The sequence below is a fragment of the Ochotona curzoniae genome, unplaced genomic scaffold (genome assembly GCF_017591425.1).
Source record: "Ochotona curzoniae isolate NIBS_2020 unplaced genomic scaffold, NIBS_Ocur_1.0 contig_883, whole genome shotgun sequence".
Classification (NCBI taxonomy): domain Eukaryota; kingdom Metazoa; phylum Chordata; class Mammalia; order Lagomorpha; family Ochotonidae; genus Ochotona; species Ochotona curzoniae.
Window position 1 is genome coordinate 23,434,123 of NW_024466599.1, and position 24,456 is coordinate 23,458,578.

Genomic DNA, 24,456 nt, shown 5'->3' on the forward strand with positions numbered 1-24,456 from the left:
CAGTTTATGCAAAGCCTTGGGACCCTTTACTCATCTGGAAGACATGGAAGAGGCTCCTGGCTTTGGATCAGCTTAGCTCCAGTCATTGCAACCATTTGGGGAGTGAACCAGCAGATGGAATATCTTTCCATCTCTCTCTGCTCTCTGTAAATCTTCCTCTCTAATAAAAACAAATATTTTTTTTAAAAAAGAAAAAACTATCCTTCCTTATAGGATTTATTGTTCAAGTAAGAAATATGAAGCACCTGACATGTTATAACCCATTTCTCCCTAAACATATTACCCTTCTCTCTACTGCTCTGTTTTGAAATACAAGAAGTGCAGTAAAAATTTATAAACCAAAATATGACAATTTATTTCTCTGTACAATCATATTCTCTATGGCTTTCCATAAAATTGTGTCATAAAGTTTTTAACTCTGTGAACAGGAGCTCTCTTTTATGAATTTAAACAATTTTTAGTTTTGTTTCAACTGCGTATCATTTTCATTTAGGTGGAATATACTTGAGAATTTCAAGTGTGCAGGGTTGTTCATAACATTTAGTCTTCTACGATAATACCTTTCCATATCTTCTGCTTGCCTTCCAAAGCTGACTTTCACCCCCAGCATGCATGGGTCTGACCCTCTTTAGGTTTAGTTGCTCTGAAGCTGTGTCTGTGATAAGATCAAGTAACCTGGGATTCGGTCAGAGTGATTCTTTGTTTCTAAATTGATCTCCTGACTTCATTCTAAACTCTATAAATAGGTTTTGGGTGTTTGAAGAACTTTGTATCATTCAGTACACTTAATAACCAGTTTGCTAAAGTCTTGGCTAAAGCCAGGCACACAGAAAGAAATTGGATGAAAAGCATGGAGAGGTCATTGTTTTATTTTCAGGTTGTAAAGTTTAGTGTTATCTGGTTTTTTCTTTTAAGATTTATTTTCCTTTTATTTGAAAGAGATCTTCTATCCTCTGTTCACTCCCTAAATGGCTACAGTGGTCATCCAAAGCCAGGAGGCAGGAGCTTCTTCTGGGTCTCCCAATGGGTGCAGGGTCTAGACACTTGGGCCGTTACCTGCCACTTTCCCAGGCCATAAGTGGGAGTTGGTTTGGAAGTGGAGCAGCCAGGACTAGAACCAGTGTCCATATGGGATACCAGCACTGCAAATGGAGGATTAGCCTGTATGCTACAACACTGGCCTCTGTTATTCCTTTTGAAATACATAAATATTCATAGAATTATTTGAAATTAAGCATGTCCATAGTGGATTTGTTTATTTTATATAGCATGTCCCTTGGAAACAAGGGAGAACATAGAACTTTTGCAAATTTTATAAAATGTACAAATATCACTCTTAATGCTAAATCATTATAGGTTAAAGCAGGCTTTTAACTTTTACTGTTCACTGAGCATTTGACTGCATCTGCTAGATGTCAGAAGGCTTAGAATTGTCAAAACAAGAACTAAGAGCTCAACTTTTGAAATCAGGGCTCCTGTCTATGGGAAGAAGTCGTTGTTATAATGAGAATGTCTCTATGTGGTTTTATACAGAACTTTGACTTTGTCATTTTTTGATTCTATGGCATTCATTCCGACAGTACACATGTAGTAATTGATTTCCAGATAGATCACTGAACTTATTCTAAGGTACATCTGTGGCAGACGTTCCCAAGGTCTTGCATCCTACACACCAGTATGGTGCGGCATGATATCTCATCATGTGCTCACATACTGTGGACAATTAGTCATCTTTTTAAAATAGTTTCTATCATTTGCAGCAACATGTATAGAACTGTAGGACAGTACATTAAATGAAATAAGTCAGGCCCAGGAAATCCTATATCACATGTTCTCAATTTTATGAGAGTACTATGCAAAGTTCATAGAGGATGAAATTATAAATTCTCCTGAATGTGGAGGTTAAAGTTGATCTCAAAGAAGTAGGAACTAGAAGAATACTGGTTGTGAGATCCTGGGAGGGAGGTAGCAGAGGGAGAGATGGGACAGCTATTGTATGGCAACAGTTTCAGTTGTATAGGCAGAATAGCACTGATAATTATGACTGACAGCATATTTACGTGTTTCAAAATAGCTAGGAGAGAATTTTGGATGTTTTCAACCCAATGAAATAGATCTGAGGTGGTAGATGTACCAATGACTTTAATGTGATTTTTCTACATAGTATGCACGTATCAAAGTGTCACACTTAAAATGAAAATAGTTTAAAAAATTGATGGAAAACATAATTTAAATAGAAGCTTATTTTTGGTGCAAAAATTCAAAATTTGTATCTTTTCATAATACACATTTCCATGAATTGTGAATATCCCTTATATGTAAGTTAAATACATAGTACACACCAACACACATAAATATGCCTGAAATGAGAAACCAAAGAATGTAGTAAAAATAGTATGGAGAATCTAAGATTGGAGAAAGATTATGTCTGTGCCAAGTAGAGTTATTCTGTCAATGCAGCAATAATAATGGCTCAGAGTTTGAGATTACAGGTCCACATGCGTACCTGTAGTTGAGCTTTTCTGAAAGACAATTAGAAAGGTGAGTCAGGAAGCCTGTAATTTACTGGGGTTCTTGGGTTGATATAACGAGATCATCATTGGGTCTGTCCATACAATGTGCAGAGTGTTGGTTCTTCTCCCGTTCTGCCACGCAGTGATGATTCTTCAAGGATTGTGGAACAACTTTTTGTCAGCGACTCTGCTACTACGTATTTTAACTTCACTGGAACTGACAGTGAGGGTGTTCTCCCATCATCATTAATAAAAGAAATTATATGTGATAAATAGTTTAGGAATCATTAAAGTAATGACATATTTGTAGTGAAGTACAACCCTCTGTTTTTATATAGCTGCAATGATATACTAGGCTATTTTGCTAGAATAGATTTTATTCAGTTACTGAAGTCTGTCTTGATAATAAAGATTTTAATGAGGTCAGATGACTACTGAGAAATAATTGGTTTGCAGTCTTTGGGAGTTCATCTCCTTGGAAGTACAGTATGATGCAAATAAACTTTGACTCTGGGAAAAGTTATGACCAATTGCAAGGAACTGATGGGTAGAGTGTAAGAGGAGACAGCCTTGGGAGACCCTAACAATGAGATTAGCTGTCGAAAACCCTCTATGCCTACCAAAAGGGTCATGCCCATCACAAAGGAGCTCAGGCAGTCTTGTGCATTGCCAGGATTTTAGGAAAAGGCATTATGAAGAAAAGTCTTTGGCCCAGATTAAATGAGTCCCAACACAGTGCGGGATCTATCCACTTGAGAGTGCTGACCAACAGGGGAGTCATCTGTGTGAAATTGAGGGTAGTGGAATATTGCCAGAGAGCTCGAGAGAAGTTAATGCTCTCATCTTCCCTGAAAGAGGAGAGAGAGAGAGGGGTCCCAGGAATTATTGATGCTCTTCATGTTGCTTTTGACAAAGAGCTATAGAATGCATGCTTGGAATGCTGAGGTGAAACGCTTTTCAAAGTGGTGATGTTAAAAACCAGCCAGGATTCATTAGGTACACATTATGCTGGACTACCCTGATTTGCCTTTTCTGACAAGCCAGGAAATTCTTCAGGAATGGCATGTCTAGTTTTCAACAAGGCATTTTAGAGAGTGGCTTGAAACTTGGGAGAAGGTGAGTGATCTGGAGTGTCTGACGGTGTAGAATGATGGATGTGTAAACCCTTGAACTGTCATATCCAAAAGGTCTGACCTCAACAACTTCGGACAGCATTCATGGTCTAGAGGCGTTCATTAATTTGTCAAGTGGCAAATGCCAATTTGTTATATCCTGAATGACCATTGGTAAATTTTTTGTTTGGCATCCAGAGGGCAGTTTTGTATATCACAGTGTTTTTTATGGTAACATTTTTGCCTGAGATAAAACAGAAAAGCCTGTTGAACTCATTATGTCCGAGCACTGGATAAATTTAGGCTATGTTCCTTTTTTGTAAGAAAAAAAGTATTTATTTGAAAGGTAGTGATAGAGGAAAAAAGAAGATGGTGGAAAAGAGAGGAGGAGCGGTATCTTCCACCTGCTGTTTTACTCCCCCAGGTGCTTTCGACAGCCAAGAATAGATCAGGTTGAGGACAGGACCCAAGAAGTTGATCTTGGGTTAGACCCAAGCAGGGGTCTAACTTTGGGCTGTCACCTGCTACTTCCAGGATGTTTTTTAGTAGGAAGCTGGATCAGAGGTGAAGTAACTTGGACTCAGGCTTTCACTCTGTTTGGATTGCAGGTGTCCCAAATATTAGCTTAACTCCCTGCCCCACAATACCCAATTGGGCAATATTCTTAGAGTAAGATTAATTTTGAGCCCAGAAATGGAAAGCCAGGGACTTAATCATCTCTGTATGATGCAGGGGTGTGCAGGTAGAGACTCTTGCTTCTCAAAGCATTGATGGAAGATCTTCCCAATGCTTATACAGATGTGTGGGAGCCAAGCCTTTTCTTGAATTGAGAGCCTCTTAACTAAATGGAAGCGTCTTGGAAATCATCAAAAGTTTTCCAAGTAAAGGAGCAACACCATCGATCAGATCTGTTTTTACAAAATTTACTGGCTGGAAAATGGATTAGAAAGGACAGTACTTAGACAAATACCTTGAAAGATTAAGGCAGTAGTAACTCATGTGAAAGAGAAGGAAAGTAGTAGGAATATAATGAAGTGTGTACATTTCAGAAAGATTTAGAAAGTAGTTAGATATGACTTGACAATAAATCAAATGTGGGTAAAGAAGGAGACTGAGGGATCTAAAGGGCATTTGAATTCTGGGTGATACTGTGCATTACTAAGAGGGATAACACAAAGGGCAAAAAAGAAATCAGTTTGGGTTGTAGAGACTTTATTCTGAGTTGTATGTGGGACATCAAGAAAATGCCCAAAGTATTGAATAGTTGGGTTCATGGAGGTCAAGTTGAGAAGTCTTGTCTAAAGATGCAATGCTGAATTTGTTTTATTCCATCTGCATCCACTAGGTATGGGTGTTTGTGCGTTTTCTCTCTAGATGTCTTCCTTGTCTGTATTCTGTAGTGAGAGTTAACTGTACTCATCCCATTCAGACTATACTACCTGTCAGAAAATGATCGGCTTGATGGGATTCTGGTTTCATACAAGTATGTCCACGATAAGTAAATAATCAACACATCAGAATGCCTTGAGTTAGTTCAAGGCATTCAGCCTCATTGTTAATCACAGTAGCAGCATAGAAAAAAGTAGAAGTTTTATTAGTATCTCATGAGTGGTAATTTGTGATGTCTGTTAATTTAACTAGAGAAAATGTGATCTAAAAATGCATTTTGCCATTAAACTTTGTAGCCCTATAAATCGCTTTCCCTAATGTATGAACAATTAAAGAGAGCAACCATTACGTTTCTGAACTTGTTAGTGTTTTTGAAGCCAAACCAGATATTAGAAGTGACATTTTCCCATTGCTGTCTGGAATTTTCATGCCTGGTGTCTAGGCTCGCTCCGTTCCATTATTTACTTTGGCTCCAAAACTTGGCCTCTTCTTACAAAATGTTTGTCTTCAGTGTTTACAAAAGTAGATTCTCACCGCCAAATAACGGGTGGGTAATGAGATAGTCTGAAAGTGCTATTTTTATTATCGTGGATTATGATCAGTTTACCGTAATTAGTGGTAATTATTGAAGGTGACAGAGCACTTACATAGTGGCAGTCGCTTGGCTCCTTTCTTTATGCAACACGTACAAGTGATCATGCAAGTATCGTCCTTAACCATGTTTGCTTGGTATTTTATGGTAAGAAAGCGTTCCAGTGAAGTACACTGCAAATAAATGCAGACAGAACTGTGGATTGCTGAATTAAGACTAGATGTGTCTTCACTGTCAATGTGCTGGTGACTGCCTTAAAAGGATGGAGAGCTTTCTGCTTTCGTGGTGTGGTGAACATCACAAGATGAAATAGTTGCCCAAAAGCCTTTCCATCCTCCTTTCTTAGCCTTATGGTTAAGATGCTTTGATTACATTACAGACCATTGTGAAATTAAGGATAATTGTGTGTGTGTGTGGTTGAAGCACTTTGTGATCTACTTTTTCCCCTGAGTTTTTGGTTACTGATGCTACGTTAGTGTCTGTCGAGGCAGTACACGGTGGGTTGGCTGAGGGGCAGTCACATAGGAATAAAACTCAGGTTTTCTTTGAATAAACAGTGTTCCAGTAGCAGTTTCATGGTTGTTGAATGAAATCAGTGAAAGCCTAGGTGACTATCTGACACCAAATTCTATGGCAATCAGTAGAAACAAGCATTTGTAACTACCTTTGATCTGTTCTATCAGTAGACTTAACTGCCTGTGATAGAAGTTTGAAATTCAGATTAAATTAATGGGCTGTGGATTCAAGTTTCAGAATCACCATTTTCAAACTGGGTGGCCTTGGGAAAACAGCTGGCCTTCTCTAAATTTCAAGACCTTTTTGCTGTAAAAAGATAAGCTCATGTAGACTTTGATAGGATGAGCAAGCCGTTGCTGTCTACATGCAGTAAATGCTTCCAAAGTGATAACCATTTTTTTGATTACAACTACTCTTGGTATTTTTCTGTCTGCTTCTTGAGCCTGTATTCTGTCTTCTGGTTGCCCAGTAGACATGTGTTGGTCTCCTAGGTTGGATTTGGTATGAATTCATTGCCATTTTATAAGTTTTTTTTTCTGGAATCCTTTTCACTTTACTGTGGGAAAAATTTAAATTGCCGAGTGGCAATTCCTATCTATGAATTTCAAACCCTCCATTTCTACTGAAGTCAGAAGCCCTTAATTAGATCTCAGCCAACCTTGGAATTTTTAGAAAATTTTATTTATAGGGCATGCTGCCTTAAAACTGCATTCTCACTCCTTCCTCCGCAAAAAGCCCTCCTTCCTTCTTGAATGTATTCACGGGCATATTTGATTGTTTTTGAGTGATCTGGAGAAGGTGAGTTTAGGCACAGCAGCATCACCAGAACGGCTAAGCACATTAGATCCACCTTTAAGATTCTGTCTCGTCTTCTAAAACTTGACTTCATTTGTATTAAAATTTAACTTGACTCGAATTTTCTTGTTCTTTTCAATTATGCAACACTCTTGAAGATGTGGACGAGTGCCTGGAACGAAACATCTGCAGAAATGGTACTTGCTCCAACCTGGAAGGCTCCTACATGTGTTCGTGCCACAAGGGCTATAGCCCAACTCCGGACCACAAGCACTGTAAAGGTAAACGTTTCGCCCACACGTCCCCTTGAACTACTCTGAGGGATGGAACAAGTAGCCCTGTGACAGGGAACCAGGCTGTTTGTACTTACTCTACATGAGTCCCTTGGGACACATTCTGGTTAATGTCTTTGAGAGACAGTCGTCATTGTACCGAAATGTAGGCTTTATCTATTTACATAAAGAAAAACCAGTATCGTTTACACAGTGTCTCTGAGCAATAAATTTGTTAGAATTATTTCTCTGACATTTACATGTATTTACACAATGTTTGAAATATCATTGAATTATGTACTTTGAATTGTGTATGAATTATATCTTTATCTTAATAAAACTTCTATTAAAAATCATCAAATACATGTTGTATAAAATATAGAATATTCAGGAAAGGTAAAAAAGGAAAACAATATATTCTCACTAGTTCACTTACAAATATTTATATTTCATGGTTTGATATATAAAGATGTACCATCTTATGTCTTAATTTTTGTCAATGGTATGTCATAGGCATTTTTCCTTTCACTAATGATTCTTCAGACACTTTTAGAGGCTGCATAATATTCTATGTGGGTATCTTATAGATTTTCTTGTTGTTCTATAGGTATTCAGCAAGCACTTTTTTTTCAACTGCTCATTTATTATGCAAAAATAAGTCTGTTTCCCAACAATGTGTGAATTTTAGAATTATTCATGATTCTGAAATTCTTGAGCAATATGTTCTGAAACTTTTTTCACTATTTTATAGAGCATTAATTTTATTTCTATATGTACATCTTCCTTAATTCTAAAAAGATTTAATCTTTATGTGCTCATTTCCTTTAATATTCATTAACTACTTCCAAATATTAGACATTTATTTCATATATTTATTAACCATTTCTGCAGATTCCTGTTCCTATCTTTTCCCATTTTGGATTCTCAAATAATTTCTAGATGAAGTATATTTTTGAGGGGGGTGTGTGTGTGTATGTGTATTTGACCTTTTCTTGTAATTTGGCCAAAATTTACTTAATATTTCCCTTTATAATACTCTTTCTTTAAAGCTTTAATATTTCCCTCTGGTGAAACCTATGAAAGGTTCCTTTTCTGTTTTATTCCACTTCTCTTACAAGATGTGTTCTTTCAAAAGAAAAAGTTATAGGGAATATGAATATTCAAATATGAATGTTAGGTGTTAATTAATTTCTCATTGTGGTAGGCAACCAGTAAGTCAGTCCCTTGATGTCTTTAAGAATTGAAGCCTGTTCCACTGGTGGGTGGCCAGGAATTTGAGGGCATCTGCCTTTCGTGCCTCACTCCTTTTGTCCAACTGGACAGCATCCACTCAAGGAGAGCGTCTCAAATGAACACATCCCTGAGCCACATCCACAGCCTTCCAGATGGTGCCTTGATCTCAGTGTCACCTCAGACCAAACTGAACATGAAAGTTTTCTAAAAGGTGTTCTCTCCCTGCCCCTTACACTTGAAGGTCTCAAGCTTTAGAAGTCACTGCTCATCTTTATTTAAATTCCGTATCTTGTCTATTTTTGTGTCCAGTCATTTTTTATCTTTCCTGTCTGCCTTGTCCTTTTCACTTGATTTGTTTTTGTTTTGGAAAATACTACTCATCTGTTCCCATTCCCATATTCCAGACTTACTTGACATGATTGCATTTTTCAGTTTGTAGTCTGTGACTCTTTCAACTTGATATCCCAACCTCAATGGGAAAAGCCCTTGCCTGTTTTGTCCCAGGCACTTGCTCATGGTAAATCCTGTCTTTCACATGCATCTTTTCCTCCAAGAATTGTGGTTCTTACAGTGGTTGTCCACAAAACCTCATGTAAAAGGCACAGATTTCTGGATTTTGTATAATCCCTAAAAGGAGGCTAGTCTCTGCACAGAGGTAAGGCTCAGAACAGGCACCAATGGAATGAACCTCCACTTGTCATTGAACTTTGTCACCTACTCTGATTTTGCAATGTCTTCCATCACAGTCTAGAATGGAATAAGCAAGATTCTTCTCTTCTGTTTTGGAAACCTGCATATTCTCCTAACTCCCTTCCCAAAGCCATGCCTTTTTATAACATCTTTTCCGTTAATTATCTCATAGTTTTCTTCCTGAAACACTTTAATTCATGGCTACCAAACTTAACCTGAGATCATAAGTATGTTTTCCAATATCCCAACAACTCTGCCCGACATACCTTTGTTGATGGTTTTGAATATTGACTTTGTCATCACCTAAATGTGCTGACAATTTTTATCAGATTATTTTGTATTACCTGATATATTAATGCAATCCTTGTTTCTGTTGACCTATTGTATTTATACGTGTTAACCTTGAATGTCCTATACTTATCAATATCTAGAGATGATATGTATTTTGACTGAGCTGGACCTGTCACAACAATGTGTCCAGAATTCCCTTAAAGACACTGCTTTCCTAAGGAATACTGTTTTTTATTCATCTCTTGGCACAGAAGTAAGAACTTATTTGTCTAGCATGCATGCATGTTTTATTAGAAAGCTTTCTTTTGTCTCAAAAGTTTTGTCCCTCAGTAGGAAAAAAAATTGTTTTTGTCTCTAGAATTTAGCTGTCTCTATTCCTTCTTGGTTGGTTTAAAGACCTGGAGATCACCTTGTGCAAGATAACTGAGCTACCCTAAGTAATTAAAAATGTGGCATTACTTATTATAAATTGCTTCTGATGCTATTCCCAACATAACTGAATAGCTTATGTAAGATGTCTGGCATACCCTGACTGCACTTGGAATGGAGAGTATCTCCTTGCCACAGACATCTTTAATGGGGATGCTCAGTTTGTCATCTATGAGAATGTCAACAAGAGCCCAAGCACTAAAAATTTTGTCAGACATTCTGTGAGATCCAACCAACTACAAGAACTATTGTTGGTTTTAGGTTAATGAACTGGTATCTCAAGTATTGTGTAGACTGTGTTGAAGAAAATTACAATGTAGGCTGGCCTTTGCTGCCCCGTTTTCCCAAAGCTGATGGATTGTTGGGAAAGTGTGCCAGAACTCTGAAAGTGAAGTTCTGTTTGCATATTGAACTTCCCAGTCAGTATTTGGTAGAAATTATTTATAAATAACAGACCAGCTATGCAATCAGTGAATAAATTTATTAGTCAACTGAAGTAATTGCTGTGGGATATTAACAAATTCTTGTATTTCAGTTACAGTATTAATTATGCGAGTTATTTTAGAAAATAGGATAAACTGACACCTTGCATATCCAAGATTCAGAAAATTAATGCCTCATTAGTGACTGAGATGCCATGACCCTAAGGAAGCGTAGTTGTTGGTACTTGAAGGGAAGAGATGTTCAGTTAATTCCCTTTCATGTGCATTGTAAAGAACATCCTTAGAAGAAAACGACAGTTATACGTCGGTCTTATTAAAAATGTGTATTTTCATTTTCTTGAAAGGCAGAGACACAGACAGAAAAAGTGATCTTGCACCTGCTGATTCATTTCTTAAGTGTTCAAAATTCCCAGGGTTAGGCCACGTGGGTGGAAGGCCCCAGGCACTTGGGCCATCATCTTCTGCCTCTCAGGATGCATTATGAGGCAGCTGGTTTGTTAGTAGAGGTGCCAGGAACTTGAACCTGTTCTTCGAATATGGAATGAGATGACAGCTTAAAGTTTTGTACTACAATATCCAAGCCCCTACATTGACAATTAGATAAATCTTTATTACTTTATTTTCTTTATTTCTGCCTTCAAATTAGGACTCCCTTTCTCTTTCTGTGTATATAAGAATGGTGTGTTTTGCTGTTCCCTTTACTAATCCTCACAACAGACCTGTGATATAGGTGCTGAAATTCGGTCTCACCATGTTTAACCATCAGAAACCCTTGTAAACTGACTTATTGTGTATACACAGGGAAGGCAAAACACAAATGGCTAGTTAGGTCAGGCCAGCATAGTGGCCCCAAAGAAATATTTAGAAAACTAACTGCATTTCTGCTACAAGTATTCAAATTATTGAAGAAGCTAGTCTTTCACTTCTTTGTGAATACATGACTTTTCTAGAATGGAGCTGATGCGGTCGTATAGCAGATAAACATAGCCTGTGATGCCAGCAACCCATATGGCCTCTGGTTCAAGTCCCAGCTGCTTAACTTCTGATCCAGCTTCCTGCTAATGTCCCTGGGAAAGCTGTATGGGGTGGCCCAAGTTCTTTGGCTTCTGTACCTACATGGAAGACTTCCAAGAGGTTCTTGGAATCAGACTGGTGTAGCTCTAGCCATTGTGACCATTTGGAAGAATGAACTGGAAGATGGAAGAGTCTCTGTCTCTTCCATATGTCATTGTATTCTGCCTTTCAAATGAAAGAAAGAAAGAAGGAAGGAAGTAAGGAAGGAAGGAAAGAGAGCAAGAAAGCGAGAAGGAAAGAGAGAAAGAAAAGAAAAAAGAAGAAAGAACAGGTAAGAGCATGAGAGTGAGAGAGAGCAAGAAGAGAAAAAAGAAGAGAAAAATTTTAAAGTAAATTATGGCTGGGCTCCAGTACAATGGCTCTGTGGCCCAATCCTTGCCATGTACATGCCAAGATCCCATATGGGCACTGATTCATGTCCTGGATGCTCTGCTTCCCATCCAACTCTCTGCTTGTGGCATGGGAAAGCAATAAAGGATGGCCCCGAGCCTTGGCACACTTGCACCCATGTGGGAGACCCAGAAAAAGCTCCTGATACCTGGCTTCAGATCAACTCTACTCCAACCATTGTGATCATTTAGAGAGCAAACCAGCTAATGGAGGACCCCTTTTTGTCTCTCCATTTTGTAAATCTGCTTTTCCAATTAAAATAAATAAGTCTTTAAAAAAAGAATTTAGTACTACTTGTTAAACTCTTTAATTGCAACAATGAAAGGAAAAGGAGGAAAGAGGAAGTTTGAGGAAGTTAGGAAGGAATGCAAGTATAGTTATCTTTTTATACCTGTACCTATGAAATCTGTTTAAATTATTCTAGAGGCTTTTCTATTAATATATTCTCAATGCCAAGATCCATAGCAAAGTGGTTTTTAAAATTGCTTTATATGTTTTGAAAAGGATAGAGAAAGAGAGGAAAGGAGAAGGGAGGGAGAGAAAGAGAATGAAATAATGGGTGAATATGAATGCCCTCTCACATTAGCTGGTTCATTTCCATTCCCAGCAATAGTCAGGGCTTAGCCAGAACTGACAGGAGCTGTTAACTCAAGCCCAGTCTCCCACAGGGGTGGCAAGGACACATTTACATGAACTGTCACCAACTACCTCCCAGAGTCATGGCAGTGAAAAGTTGGGATTGGGAGAGGAGCTGGGACTTCAGCCTAAGCATCTGCTGTGGGGTGTGGGCATCCCTAGCAGGGTCCTCATGGTTCACTCCCCAAGCAGCCTCAATGGCCAGAACCGAGCCAATCTGAAGCCAGGACTCAGGAACTTCCTCCAGGTCTCCCATGCGGGTGCAGGGTCCCAAGGCCTTGGGCTGTCCTCGACTGCATTCCCAGGCCACAAGCAGGGAGCTGGATGGGAAAGCGGGCCACCAGGATTAGAACCGGCAACCATATGGGATCACGGCATGCAAGGCAAGAAGCTTAAGCGCTACACTATTGCACTGGGCTCTCTCCCTGCATTGTTGAATGTTGGTCTTCCTTGTGTTCTCTGACATCCCAGCAAATCATCACACTCCGTTTTTCTTGGCTTTCTTTGTTGTCTTTGAGAAGGAGCTCAGTGTTCGCTCATACAACTCATTGACTTTATGGTTCAGCTTCTAAATAAAGTAGAAATGTCAGATTCCTTCCTTAACTGCCCACATTTTGGCTTTTATTTCCCAAATTTTTGGTAGAGCTTTATACTACCTTCTTTCATGCAGCTCAACAGTAAGGTATTATTTTGTGCTCCAGGTTCTAGCATCTACTTTCAACTCAAAAGTGTTGTATAGTGTAGTTTTGTTATAGCCAATGGACAAGACATTTAATGTAGTATTATAAGTGCCTTTTTACTTATACATTTATTGTCTGTAATGATTTCTGTTCAACGGATCACAGTGCTGAGGTTACTAGAACTGATACTACACAAATTCATGATATTTCACATGAGAAGTTCTATTTCTGAATAAATTTCCTTGAAGTTATTGAAGTTAACAGTGAACTTTCCTTAATGGTTTCTTTTTCAACACAGTTGGCATTGTTTATGTTTACAGATATCGATGAATGTGTGCAAGGGAATCTGTGCGTCCATGGGCAGTGCAAAAATACGGATGGCTCCTTCAGATGTACCTGTGGCCAGGGGTACCAGTTATCTGCAGCTAAAGACCAGTGTGAAGGTAGGAGTGTGGCAGCATGAACTGCGGGGGTTCCACCAAAAGCACCTGGTCTGAAAAACAAGGCACATACTAAACTGAGCAGTAACCTACCCAAGTGACTGCTGTGTAATGACAAGAGACGGGTACAGATAAACTGAAGCAGTTTATTCTGGATTTTATGCGTCTCCTTCAAGTTTTGTAGTTTGATTTTGCGACTCCTTACTCATGCTACATAAGCATTTAATGAAATTTAATGAAAGCTGACTACTGTGCTTATAAAGTAAATACAAGTGAACAGTAAGAGTAGAGACTGACTCACAACATGATAAGGGTGTCATAGCCACAGTTCATGCCTCTGAAGACTGTTCCCATTAAGACAGTTCAAAGAGGCAGAATCCCCTACTAGATCATCAAAAGGGACAAGCCACGTTAGGTGCTAAATAGGATGTAAGATGATCAGGATGGGGAGAGTGATGGCACAGGTCCTTGTGGGCATTACTGCATGTGTCAGATCTTCCTGAATCATGAGGACAGAGTAGGCAAACGCCCACAAGCGTCTCAAATATAAAGCCTGCCGACAAAGAACATGAACTGATGCCTATGTGTTATAAAATGCTAGGGCATTTCAGGAGTAAGAAAGGATGTGTAGACATTATCTCTGCCCTTATGAAACTTGCAATATGATAAAGTAAAATAGTTGAATATAACAGGTAATAAGCCACTTATGTGTAGGTGGGGTTGGCAAAGTTGCTATAAATGACCACATGGTAAATGAATATGGGGTCATGTTTTCTAATTTTTCTAGTAAAAATTTCTGTCAATGTCTAGTGAGCTGGATTTTACCTCTAAGCTATTTTCTGGCTCTTGTTGAGGCTGTTACAGACTTAGGGAGTTGAGTGTGATAGTTGAATCTATAGAAGAAATCCAAGCAATGTAGGTGAGGTTTGCAGATTACCGCAAAAGATTTTTCATCTATCAGTGGGATTAATAGATACATATCCATAGCTTGCTATTGATTCTAAGGTTTACTTATATACTTGTTTGTTTATTGGGAAGACAGTTATAGAGACAGAATAAAAGGAAGAGGATGAAGGGAGGCAGTGGAAGGAGGAAAGAGAAAGCTCCATCTTCCATCTGCTAGTTTCCTCCCAAAAGCCACAAAAAGAGGTGGGCCAGGCTGCAGCCAGAATGTTGGAACTCTATCCAGTTTTTCTGTGTGGGTGATAGGGGTCCAAGCATTTGGGCTGTCTTCCACTGCTTTCCCACAAGGAAAAAAGCAAGGAACCAAATCAGAAATACAACTCTGAGAGTTGAACTGCATGCACTCGCATGGAATCCTCCCATCAAAGAGAGAGGTTTACCCCACTGAGACACAACACCTGACCCTCCTAACTCATTCCTTTCATTTCTAAGTTCACCTGAATTTTCCCTGCTGGAGCACTACTGGGCTTTTCTTAACACTAATTTATGTCACATAATGATTTTAAATTAATTATAGGCCTGATCATTTGACCTCCTTAATATGTTTTTGAGGCCCCACTACAATTTCTTTGTGCTCTCTGGCTTACAGACATTGACGAGTGCAGGCACCATCACCTCTGTGCGCACGGGCAGTGCAGGAACACCGAGGGCTCCTTCCAGTGTGTGTGCGACCAGGGATACAGAGCATCGGCGCTTGGAGACCACTGTGAGGGTGAGGAGTACTCTTGGTTTCATATTCAGAAAATACCCAAAGCAAAGGGAGACCTGGGTATTGCTTCAGTCTCTGTCCCTGAGTTTAGCCTTATGACTTCACTGTGGAGGACCTGAGATCTCTATATGGCCTTCTCCCTGGGGTTCTACAAATAATGCAGAGAAGGTCATACACATGGCTTAGCCCCATCAGAATTGTGCTGTTCTAGGCGGGAATAAAGAATATGCTAACTTCAGCAGTTGCTAACGGTTTATCTTGAGTGCATAGTTCTAAAGTCATGTTTTGTAGGTCCAACTTCCCAATGTTCCCAAATAAGTCAATAAAATGAATTGTCCAGGTAACAGGAAGATTTCTAATATCAAAACTGATTGAACATTGAGCTTTTTGTATGAAACGTTTCTCAAGGATATTCTATGTTGCATGTGTTAACCACTTATACTGGCTCCCATGGCCCACGCCCAGAACACTTAGCACAGTTAAGTCACAGGGTACCTGAGTACCTGAGCTCCCCTGTCCTGCTGCTAGGGAGGACTCAGCCCTTCTGCAAGGCAGTTGGCTCACATGCCCGTCACAGCTGGGGGAGGAGGAGCCTTGTTTCTGGTTGGGTTTTTCTTTACATGTGTGATTTTCAATTCGTAACTCTGGCAGCAACTTTCTTTTTCTACAGTATTACCCTACCATCTTGCTAGCCTCCTTCTAGAGTCAAAATCGTAAGTGTTGGACTCATGTCTATATGCTGGAATGCAGTAGCACTCTGTGGACGTGGGTGGCCTCCATTGTTCTGGATCTTAGAGGTCTTGGGCATTGTGGTCAAAGCTCTGCTCCTGACTTAATTTTTCTTCTGGGCACAATCATTAATTCCATTTCTACTTCCTGGAAAGGTGCTTGAAAAGACAGAAAAGGCAACTTCTTACTCACTGAAGGTTTTCTTTATCCTTTTACTTTTGGCAATTTCCTTGCGGATTAAAAGAATTTTTTTAAGTGGTAAGAAGTGATAGAATTTCTTCCCTTCTGAGATTCCTTTCCAAGTCAAAGTCATTTCTTTGTTCATTTAACAAATTTTTATTGATTCATTTCTGTGTTCATTCAAGAAATTTTTACTTACAATTGAAGTTGTACCTGTCATTAATGTAGGCACATAGCATAGAGTAATCAACTAAACGGACATTTCTGCCACAAGCAGCTTATGGCCTAGTGATGGGTGTAACAGAAAAAAAATAGACAAGAAATATATAGTTTGTTACGTGACAATAAATTTTATGGAGAAACAGTAGAGTATATGAGGAGTGCTGAGGAATAGTGATGTCAAGTAAGGAGACAAAGAGATTTCCCTGAGATAATGACATTTGATTATTTATGGGAAGAGCATTCCATTCAAAGGAATAGCAGGTGCACGGTGCTCCAAGTTTTGTGGTAGAGATGAGGAGCTCCACAGGGACACTTTGAGTTTGCATGCCTAAAATAAACATTCAAATGAAAGTATTCAAATGGCAGCTGAGCTTACGCATTTAGAATCCAGGGATGACTTTTGGCTGGGAGTGATTTAAAGCCATGGAATTGGACTGGGTCACCAAAGGAGTTCAAGTTTAGTTAGAAGAATAAAGAGGTCCTCTGCCCTTCAACACTCAGCAGCAAGAAAATGGATAGAAAGTGGCAGAGAGGAATCAGGGGAAAAAGTGGGGGTCGAAAAGGAAAACCAGAATGTGAGAGAAGAAAGTGGGGAGAAATGGACATTATCGAGGTGTCAGAGGAGAGCTAAAAATTGGGATTTAGCAAGTTGGAGCTTACTGACAAGCTTGGCAGGCTTCTTTTTAGTAGAGAGGTGTAACCTGCTGTTGGGTTTTCTTCAGATTCAGTAGGAATCTGTATTTGCTTAATCCCAGGTGGGAAGGTTGAATGATCCCGGTTAGGCTTTCCGTGTCCAATCTAAGGTAAAGGTGTCAGAAAAAAAAAAAAAAAGAAAGAAGAAAGGCTTTTGCTGATAGCTCTCATGTAATATACGCTTAAAACATGTTTTCCCTGACAGTTACTGTTTGTGAAAATGAATGAAAATAAAAGTAAAGTAGCTTGAACAAAGATAATGTATGCTTCTGATATGCTGAGTATAGAGTGTTTCTCTTATTGCTGACACTCTTTTTTGAATTCTCCTTGATATTTTCTTGAATTGAGGTTTTTGACAGGATGGCATATTAAGTGAAGATATTTTTTTTTCAATCCCTTGTCTCCATCTCTGTGGAGTAAAAGAAGAGGGGTTAACCTAAAAAGAGATGACTTAATACATACCCAGTAGGCTACTTCCGGAGCCCTTGGAATAAATGTAGACCCGTTGAGGCTCTTGTACACCTCTAGTGGGCATATGAAATGGTGAGCTACTTTAGACTGATTTCTCAAAAATTAAACATAATCATTATGACCCAACTGTTCTTCTCAGTGTTTGCTCCAGGAAAATCAAAGTGTATTTCACATGAAGGCCTCCACATGAATGTTTTAGAAACTTTATTCATAATAAGCAAAAATGGAAATAACCCAAATGTTCATCCAAAGAAAAAGGATAAACACATTTTGGTATATTCACATAAGGAATACTACCCAGCTATATGAGAGAGAAGTATTGATACAATTTGGATCCATCTCAGGAACATGATGCCAAATGCAGAAGGGACACAAGGAACTGGCTGGGTTGTTGGAACAGCTAGACCTTGGCTGTGATAGTGATTACAAGCAGGTTTCCACACTGATGACAACTCATTGAACCAGATTCTTATAATAGGTGCATTTATGGTGTGTAATCATGCTTCAATTAAGCTAGAGGAATACACACACAAAAAATGGATAACCTGTTTTGGTAGACTTAAAGTTGCATTTGCTATGTTCTCTGGTTAGTATGCGCAAACATTTGAAAGCTGGATTGACACTCACTGTAAAAACTTGTTTTTATTTTGATACAATGAAATGACAAGGCACTCAGTTATCGTGTGAATGATACAGAAACCAGTTAATTGATTAATTGGCTTTTATGAGAAAAACTAAATTTGGTGTCACCATGCTTGAATCAGGCAGTGGCGGGAATGTAATAAGACTGCAATAGTCTCCATTTTCACTTCTTCCTGAAACTGCTCTTGGAGTTTAGCAGTGATCATAATTATTTGCAAGAATTGCCATAAAATGCCAAAATTCTCAGAAAACAAAGAAGGTTTTGTTCTTTAGCATTCTTCAGTGCTAATAATTTAAATCTTGCACAGACATGACAGAAAAGGGACTCATGGAGTATGTTAGAAGTAATGAGCTCTGACTAGGAGTAAATGTGGCAATAAACAGCCCTGGAGAAACATCTACCCAGTGTTCCTGCAATGAAGGGGTCATTAATTGTCTCACATGCTCACTGTCAGAATTCATTATTGGCTACATAAGCCATTTCTAGTTGCACATATGCTGTAAATATTTACGTTTGTTAAAGTCTAAGGCAACTTTAAACCTGTCGTTGATCGCTGCTGTGTGACTTGAACTAGGCTTTTAGTTGGATTGGTCCCCATGCCTTCAAGAGTCCCTCTTCCTTTCTCTTTTTCATTTTCTGCCGTTATTCTAAGTTGATTCCTTTGGTGATGTGGAGCCTTTTTTTTATTTTTATCTTCTGCGCCATCTGTTCTCTAAATTTATCTGACCCCTAAAGTTTCTACTATGGCTTTTCCAAACAATTCCATTTTTGAATAATCCTTATGTTAAATTCTTTGGGACCTGTAAAGCAAGTTCATATTGGCCTAGGCTTGGTCTGGGCTAGAGCCAGGATCAAGGAAGACAGACCACATCTCCCTTGTGAGGGGCAGGAACCCAACCCCTTAAGCCATCACCACCTCTTTCCAGGATCTACATTCCTTAGCAGAAGGATAAGAGCTAGAACTGGAAACTCAACATAGGCACTTGGACTGATGTGGAATCTGGTTATCTTAGCCACCAGGCCAAAACCCGCCCCTAGTTTTTTTTTTTTTTTTAACAATTATTTCACTTTGAGAGCAGAGACCATGGTGGAAGTGTTAAATTTTTCTAATATTGTATAATGCAAGCTAATGTATATAGACAAAGTCTGTTAAGTATGCTCAAAATACACTTGGCAATAGATATTTTATCTATTTTCATTTTTAAGAGAAGAGTGTCTTCCATTCATTGATTCTTTCCCAATACACCACATCATCCCATACTGGGCCACACAAAGCACAAGAACCCAAAACTCTGTACAAATGTCCTATATGGAGTTCAGGAACCCAAGTACTTGAGCCATTCCCTGATGACTCCTGTGGTGCACAGCAGCTAGAATTGGAAGCAGAACCAGAACTCGAACCTGAGAACTTCACTACGGGAAATGGGTATCACAAGCTGGATCTTAACTACTGTGGTTAAGAAAAAAAATCTCTAGGTATTTTTAAAAAGCTTATTTTCTGTCACTAATAACATAATCAAATAAACTATTACTGGTTATTAAAGAATTTTGGCTCTTCTGCTCCAGCTTCATTTGATATTTGAAACTTCTCTTTGTTGTTCAAAGCTAACGTCTTTTCAAAATGTTTCATTTTTTAGAAAACTCAAAATTTTAAAATAGTCATCCGTTGAAAATCTTGTCTTAGTAGTGGGCACATTCATGTGGTTGGTTGTGTAGAGAAAAAAATGTCTAGTTTTATTTCAGGCTGTCTATTTCATCTGTTATATTTTCAATCAACTTGCAGATATCAACGAGTGCTTGGAGGACAGAAGTGTTTGCCAGGGAGGCGACTGCATTAATACTGAAGGATCATATGATTGCACTTGTCCAGAGGGCTTCCAGATAAATGAAAATAAAGGATGTCAAGGTACTTTTCTCCCTGTCCTTCCCCACCCATCTCTTTTCAGTCTTTACTACAAATATCATTTTTCAGTTCTGCAATATTGCCTGATAAAAGTCTGTGCTTTTACTTCTTGCTTTATGTCCATTAACCTGTGGAAACTGGTACTCTTGAAACAACTGTCCTGTGTCTGGCAGGCACTGGAATGTCTTCCTTTGTGCAACCCTGTGTCAACCAGAGCACATGTGGTCTAGGACTTCAGCAGTGGTACTGCAGTGACTGTGAGCACCTGAATTTTGCTCTTATTTCCATGGACCAACCTTGATCCTCAATTACCTTTCTAGCTTTGTGTGTCCTTCATGGAACTATCTCATTTTGTACCCGGATGGATACTTCCTATTCATTTTCTGTTCCTTTTTAGAATCTTGGCTTCCTTGTGCTTTGTTTATTCCTAAAAACCCCATCCTGATCATTTGATCAACATGATAGATGCAATATTTACATGTTTTAAAAAAGCTGTCCTCTTTGAATCAATGGTGCAATAGACACAGATACTAATAAAGCTGTCCTCTTTGAATCAACAGTGTAATAGACACAGATATTAATAACAGCAATTCAGCATTGGTACTTAAGACCAACCACAATAATGGTTTAAATTGAGTACCTACTATGTGCTCAGGACTGTAATGTCAGTACCTCTTTTAATTCTTAAAGAGGCTTAAGGTGGAACTTTAAAAAAAAGTTTTTATTTTTATTGGAAAGTCAGACTACAGAGAGGAGGAGACAGAGAGGAAGATCTTCTGTCCATTGATTCACTCCTCAAGCAGCTGCAATGGCCAGAACTGAGCCAGTCTGAAGCCAGGAGCCAGGATCTTCTTCCGGATCTCCCACACAGGTGCAGAGTCCTAAGGCTTTGGGCCGTCCTCAACTGCTTTCCCAGGACACAAGCAGGGAGCAGGATGGGAAGCAGGGCTGCTAGGATTAGAACCAGCGCCCATATGGGATCGTGGGGGATTCAAAGTGAAGACTTCAGCCGCTGGGCTACTGTGCCAGGCCCAAGAGGGAACTTTTCGCATAACTACTTGCATGAGTAACTAAGGCTCAAAGAATTTAATTGACATTCTCCTTGTGATAAGTGGTAGATTTGAGATCAGAACCAAGGACCTTTTCCAATTACTCCTCCTAAAGTCCTATGCAAATTATTGTTGCATAGAGAAAAAAATACCGTGAATGGAAATAATTTTTCTTACCAGATGTACATTGAGTCCTTTGGATACCAGGAAGAAAATAATAGAATTGTTCAGATCCTGTGTCCCAGCACATTGAGCTCACCCTGTGTCACAAGGTTTCATGTATTGCCAGGTGTGCTAAATCCATGCCTGTTTTTTCTATTGAAAACTCAGACTTTTGCATCTGTTCATTCCTGGTACTTAAGTAAACCTTTTTTTTTTTTTTTAGTTATCCTCTACCATTATGGAACTGTATAGTATACCCCCAAAGTACAAATAAGTTAGAAGTTGGAATTCTTCTTTATCCACTGTGATTGAATATGTTCGGCAGTATTACTGTGCACTGCCATGATTTATATCTTTCTTAAGCAGTATTCTTGTAGAATAAAATGGTGCCTTCTCTAAAATATGTCATTCAGCTAATTATTCCCTTTGTCTGTACTATTGCCCAGGCACAGGCCTTTGCCTCAAGATCTTCTGAAATTAACTCCCCTGTTGATCCCAACATTTAAATGCTTCGGTGTGTCCCTCTGTTCATATAATCTATTAATTTCCCATCAGGATTCAACATGGTGATTTAAAATTTTTCCAATGCAAAGGTTGGATGTATTTGTATCAAAGCAGTATAAAAGGAACATTTGATTAAAAATTATTTTAGGGTATTTCCATTTGGACACTTAAAAGTTTACATTTTAACAAACATAAATCTTGATTTATGAGAATGTAAAAATGCCAAGAGAAGCAAATAAATATTGCATCCTGTTTATTTTTTTGTCAGTTTTTTTTTTTGGCTTAAAACCATTTTCTAATGCCTCTCATCTCAATATTTTTAGCCAAATAACAGAACCAAGCCTTAGAATACATGCATCAGGATTTCATATTGAGATTTTTAACTTTAACTTACAGAACTCAATCATATGAAACTAATTCACTCTGATTTATTAATTGTGATACACTAAATTTCGGTACATTCATTTTGTGTCTGTGGACTGATATCAACTTTCAGCCACAAGTAACTGCTCTCAGCATATTATTGATTTCTTTGTCACATTTGTTCCTCTGTTTCAGAATACATGAATGTATTTTTCTGAAGCATATAAATCCAAATAAAAACGTAACTCTAAATAGTTGTTAGAACTCTTTGAAGATTAGTTCATCAGTTTTATTTCCTGTCTACATGGGGGGGGGAGGATGGGCTCACCTTGTTTTGATTTTTTTCTTTTTTCCCCTTTGCTGGGGGAGACTGCTTGAAATCTGTGTAAGTGTAAATTTCAGAATCCCATCTTCATGCTGGCAATGTAAAGCTAATAGCCATGGGGCATATGTTACTAAAAATGTGTAATAGGCATACCCTTTACACCTATCCTGAGATTGTTGCATATCACCAAGGCATTTTCTGTTGGAAGCATACTTCAGATTCTCTTCCTCCCGCAAAACTGATGATGAACTACAGACACCATGGAAATTCCTTATTAATAATCTCTTTAGGAATGTGGTGGGAAACATTGGAGATTCAGAACTCAACTTGAGTTTCACGTTTTGGCTTTCACGTGCCAAGTTGTGAATTTCTGTGGAATCTCGGACCCAAGAAAGAAACCCAACTTAAATATAGTCTGGCTTTCCGCTCTGGGTTACTAGCAGCATAGTTTAGAAATGGCTCAATAAGTACAACCCAAATTGAATGCATATGTTTCTCTAGTTCCAGATATTTATGTTGTTCTTTCTGAGCAGTTTCCTGGAAAAAAAAATGTCTGGAAATTCGTCTTCAGTTTCTGTCATCGAACTCTTCAGACAATTACTTCTTCATCATTGACTTCTTTTGAAGCAAAAACTTTTGTGCATTATTTCCTGTGTGCAGTTTCAAAGCGGGTGGCTTTCAGTGTGCCACCCTGAGGCACAGGCTAAAGTAAGGAAATCTTGGGAAACTGCTAGGGTTTAACCAGATGGATATGCACAGGGGTCCATGGAACTTTGTGGAACCTTCTTCCTCAAAAGTAACTCTTGAGTAGCAGGTTGCAAGGAGAAGGAGAGAAAGTCAGGATTCAAAAGTATTTCTATTCTATCAGTAGGCAGAGTACAAGCATAGAAGATATCAGAAATTACATAAGGGAAGTCAGTTTTAGAGTGAAATAATATTAGGACGCTTAGCAGAAAAAAATGATTTTTTGCTCTTCTTTGAAATATGTGAAAATTAGTGACAATAACACAAATGGAAAAATTAGAAAAGTTGAGTAATTCCTGCTCAGTTTCTTATTTTAGTTGAGCAGTAGATAGCCAAAGGGTCTGAATCATATGGCAAATGGGAAGCTGTAAAGAGTTCAAGATTTATGCACTCAGGTGGATAAATTGGTAGTTGTCAGAATTTCCATTGTACACTGAAATCAATAGGATAGGAAGATGAGCTTAGGAGATCCTAGATGCACAGAAAGGATTGCTTTGTTGAGAAGCCCCACAGGGTTAGTGGTAAACATAAGCTATGAGTTGCTTTGAAGAACTCTATCTTTTCCCATTAAGCCTTGCACCCATTCACATGGACTCCTCCTTCTCTGTTAAATTGTGAGCTTCCCAATGGCAAGGTTTCCTATCCTGTTTATCCTGCATGTGTCAGTGCCATGGTAAACAGGTAGAGTATCCCCTGGGTTCCTCATGTTGTCATATTGGGCATTGTTAGCCAACGTAATTAAAAATCGCCTGAATGATTTACTTAGACTAAATGCTACACATGTTTGGGAATGTGTCTTGACCTTGTCTAGGGAAACAATTATTCCAGTTGGGTACAAGCATAATATAAGATGATCATTGTAAATTTGTAGCATGAACTGTTCATGATTCTTCATAATAGTAGCTACCGCTTCTTGAACTTTGTGTGTTATGCAGTGCAATAAGAACTTTGCCCTCTCACAAATTTTCTCATCACAAATTAAATTAGTATTAGTGTCCTTGTTCTAAAATGTCCATTGCATTTTATTTTTATTAGCCATTTCAAACAACAAAATACAGATTGCAGACTATTTATGTACTCAACCTACATTGATGAAATTCCATTCATGCACCAACTACTATATGTAAGATGTGTCATTTTGCACTTGGGATGAATGGACAAGGACATTAGATGCTGCTGACAATAGCACAGCTGCACACTTGATGGATGAGGACAGAGGAAGACAAAGTGGCTTTTCTATTCAGAGTGATCCTCCATCCTCTACCATGTCTCTCAGAAGGGTGGTTTGGGGTTGAACCTAT

At 38.7% G+C, this 24,456-nt stretch overlaps 1 protein-coding gene across 10 annotated transcripts in view; it reads left to right on the forward strand.

Moving 5' to 3' along the window:
• The window catches only part of LTBP1 (latent transforming growth factor beta binding protein 1), a 396,687-nt gene that overhangs the window by 301,004 nt on the left and 71,227 nt on the right, over positions 1–24,456 (forward strand). For all 10 annotated transcript variants that reach the window (XM_040993049.1, XM_040993050.1, XM_040993058.1 and 7 more), the window contains 4 exons: positions 7,076–7,198; positions 13,376–13,498; positions 15,048–15,170; positions 19,889–20,011. In XM_040993049.1, coding sequence (XP_040848983.1) covers positions 7,076–7,198; positions 13,376–13,498; positions 15,048–15,170; positions 19,889–20,011 — 492 coding nt within the window. The remainder of the gene's footprint in view (positions 1–7,075; positions 7,199–13,375; positions 13,499–15,047; positions 15,171–19,888; positions 20,012–24,456) is intronic.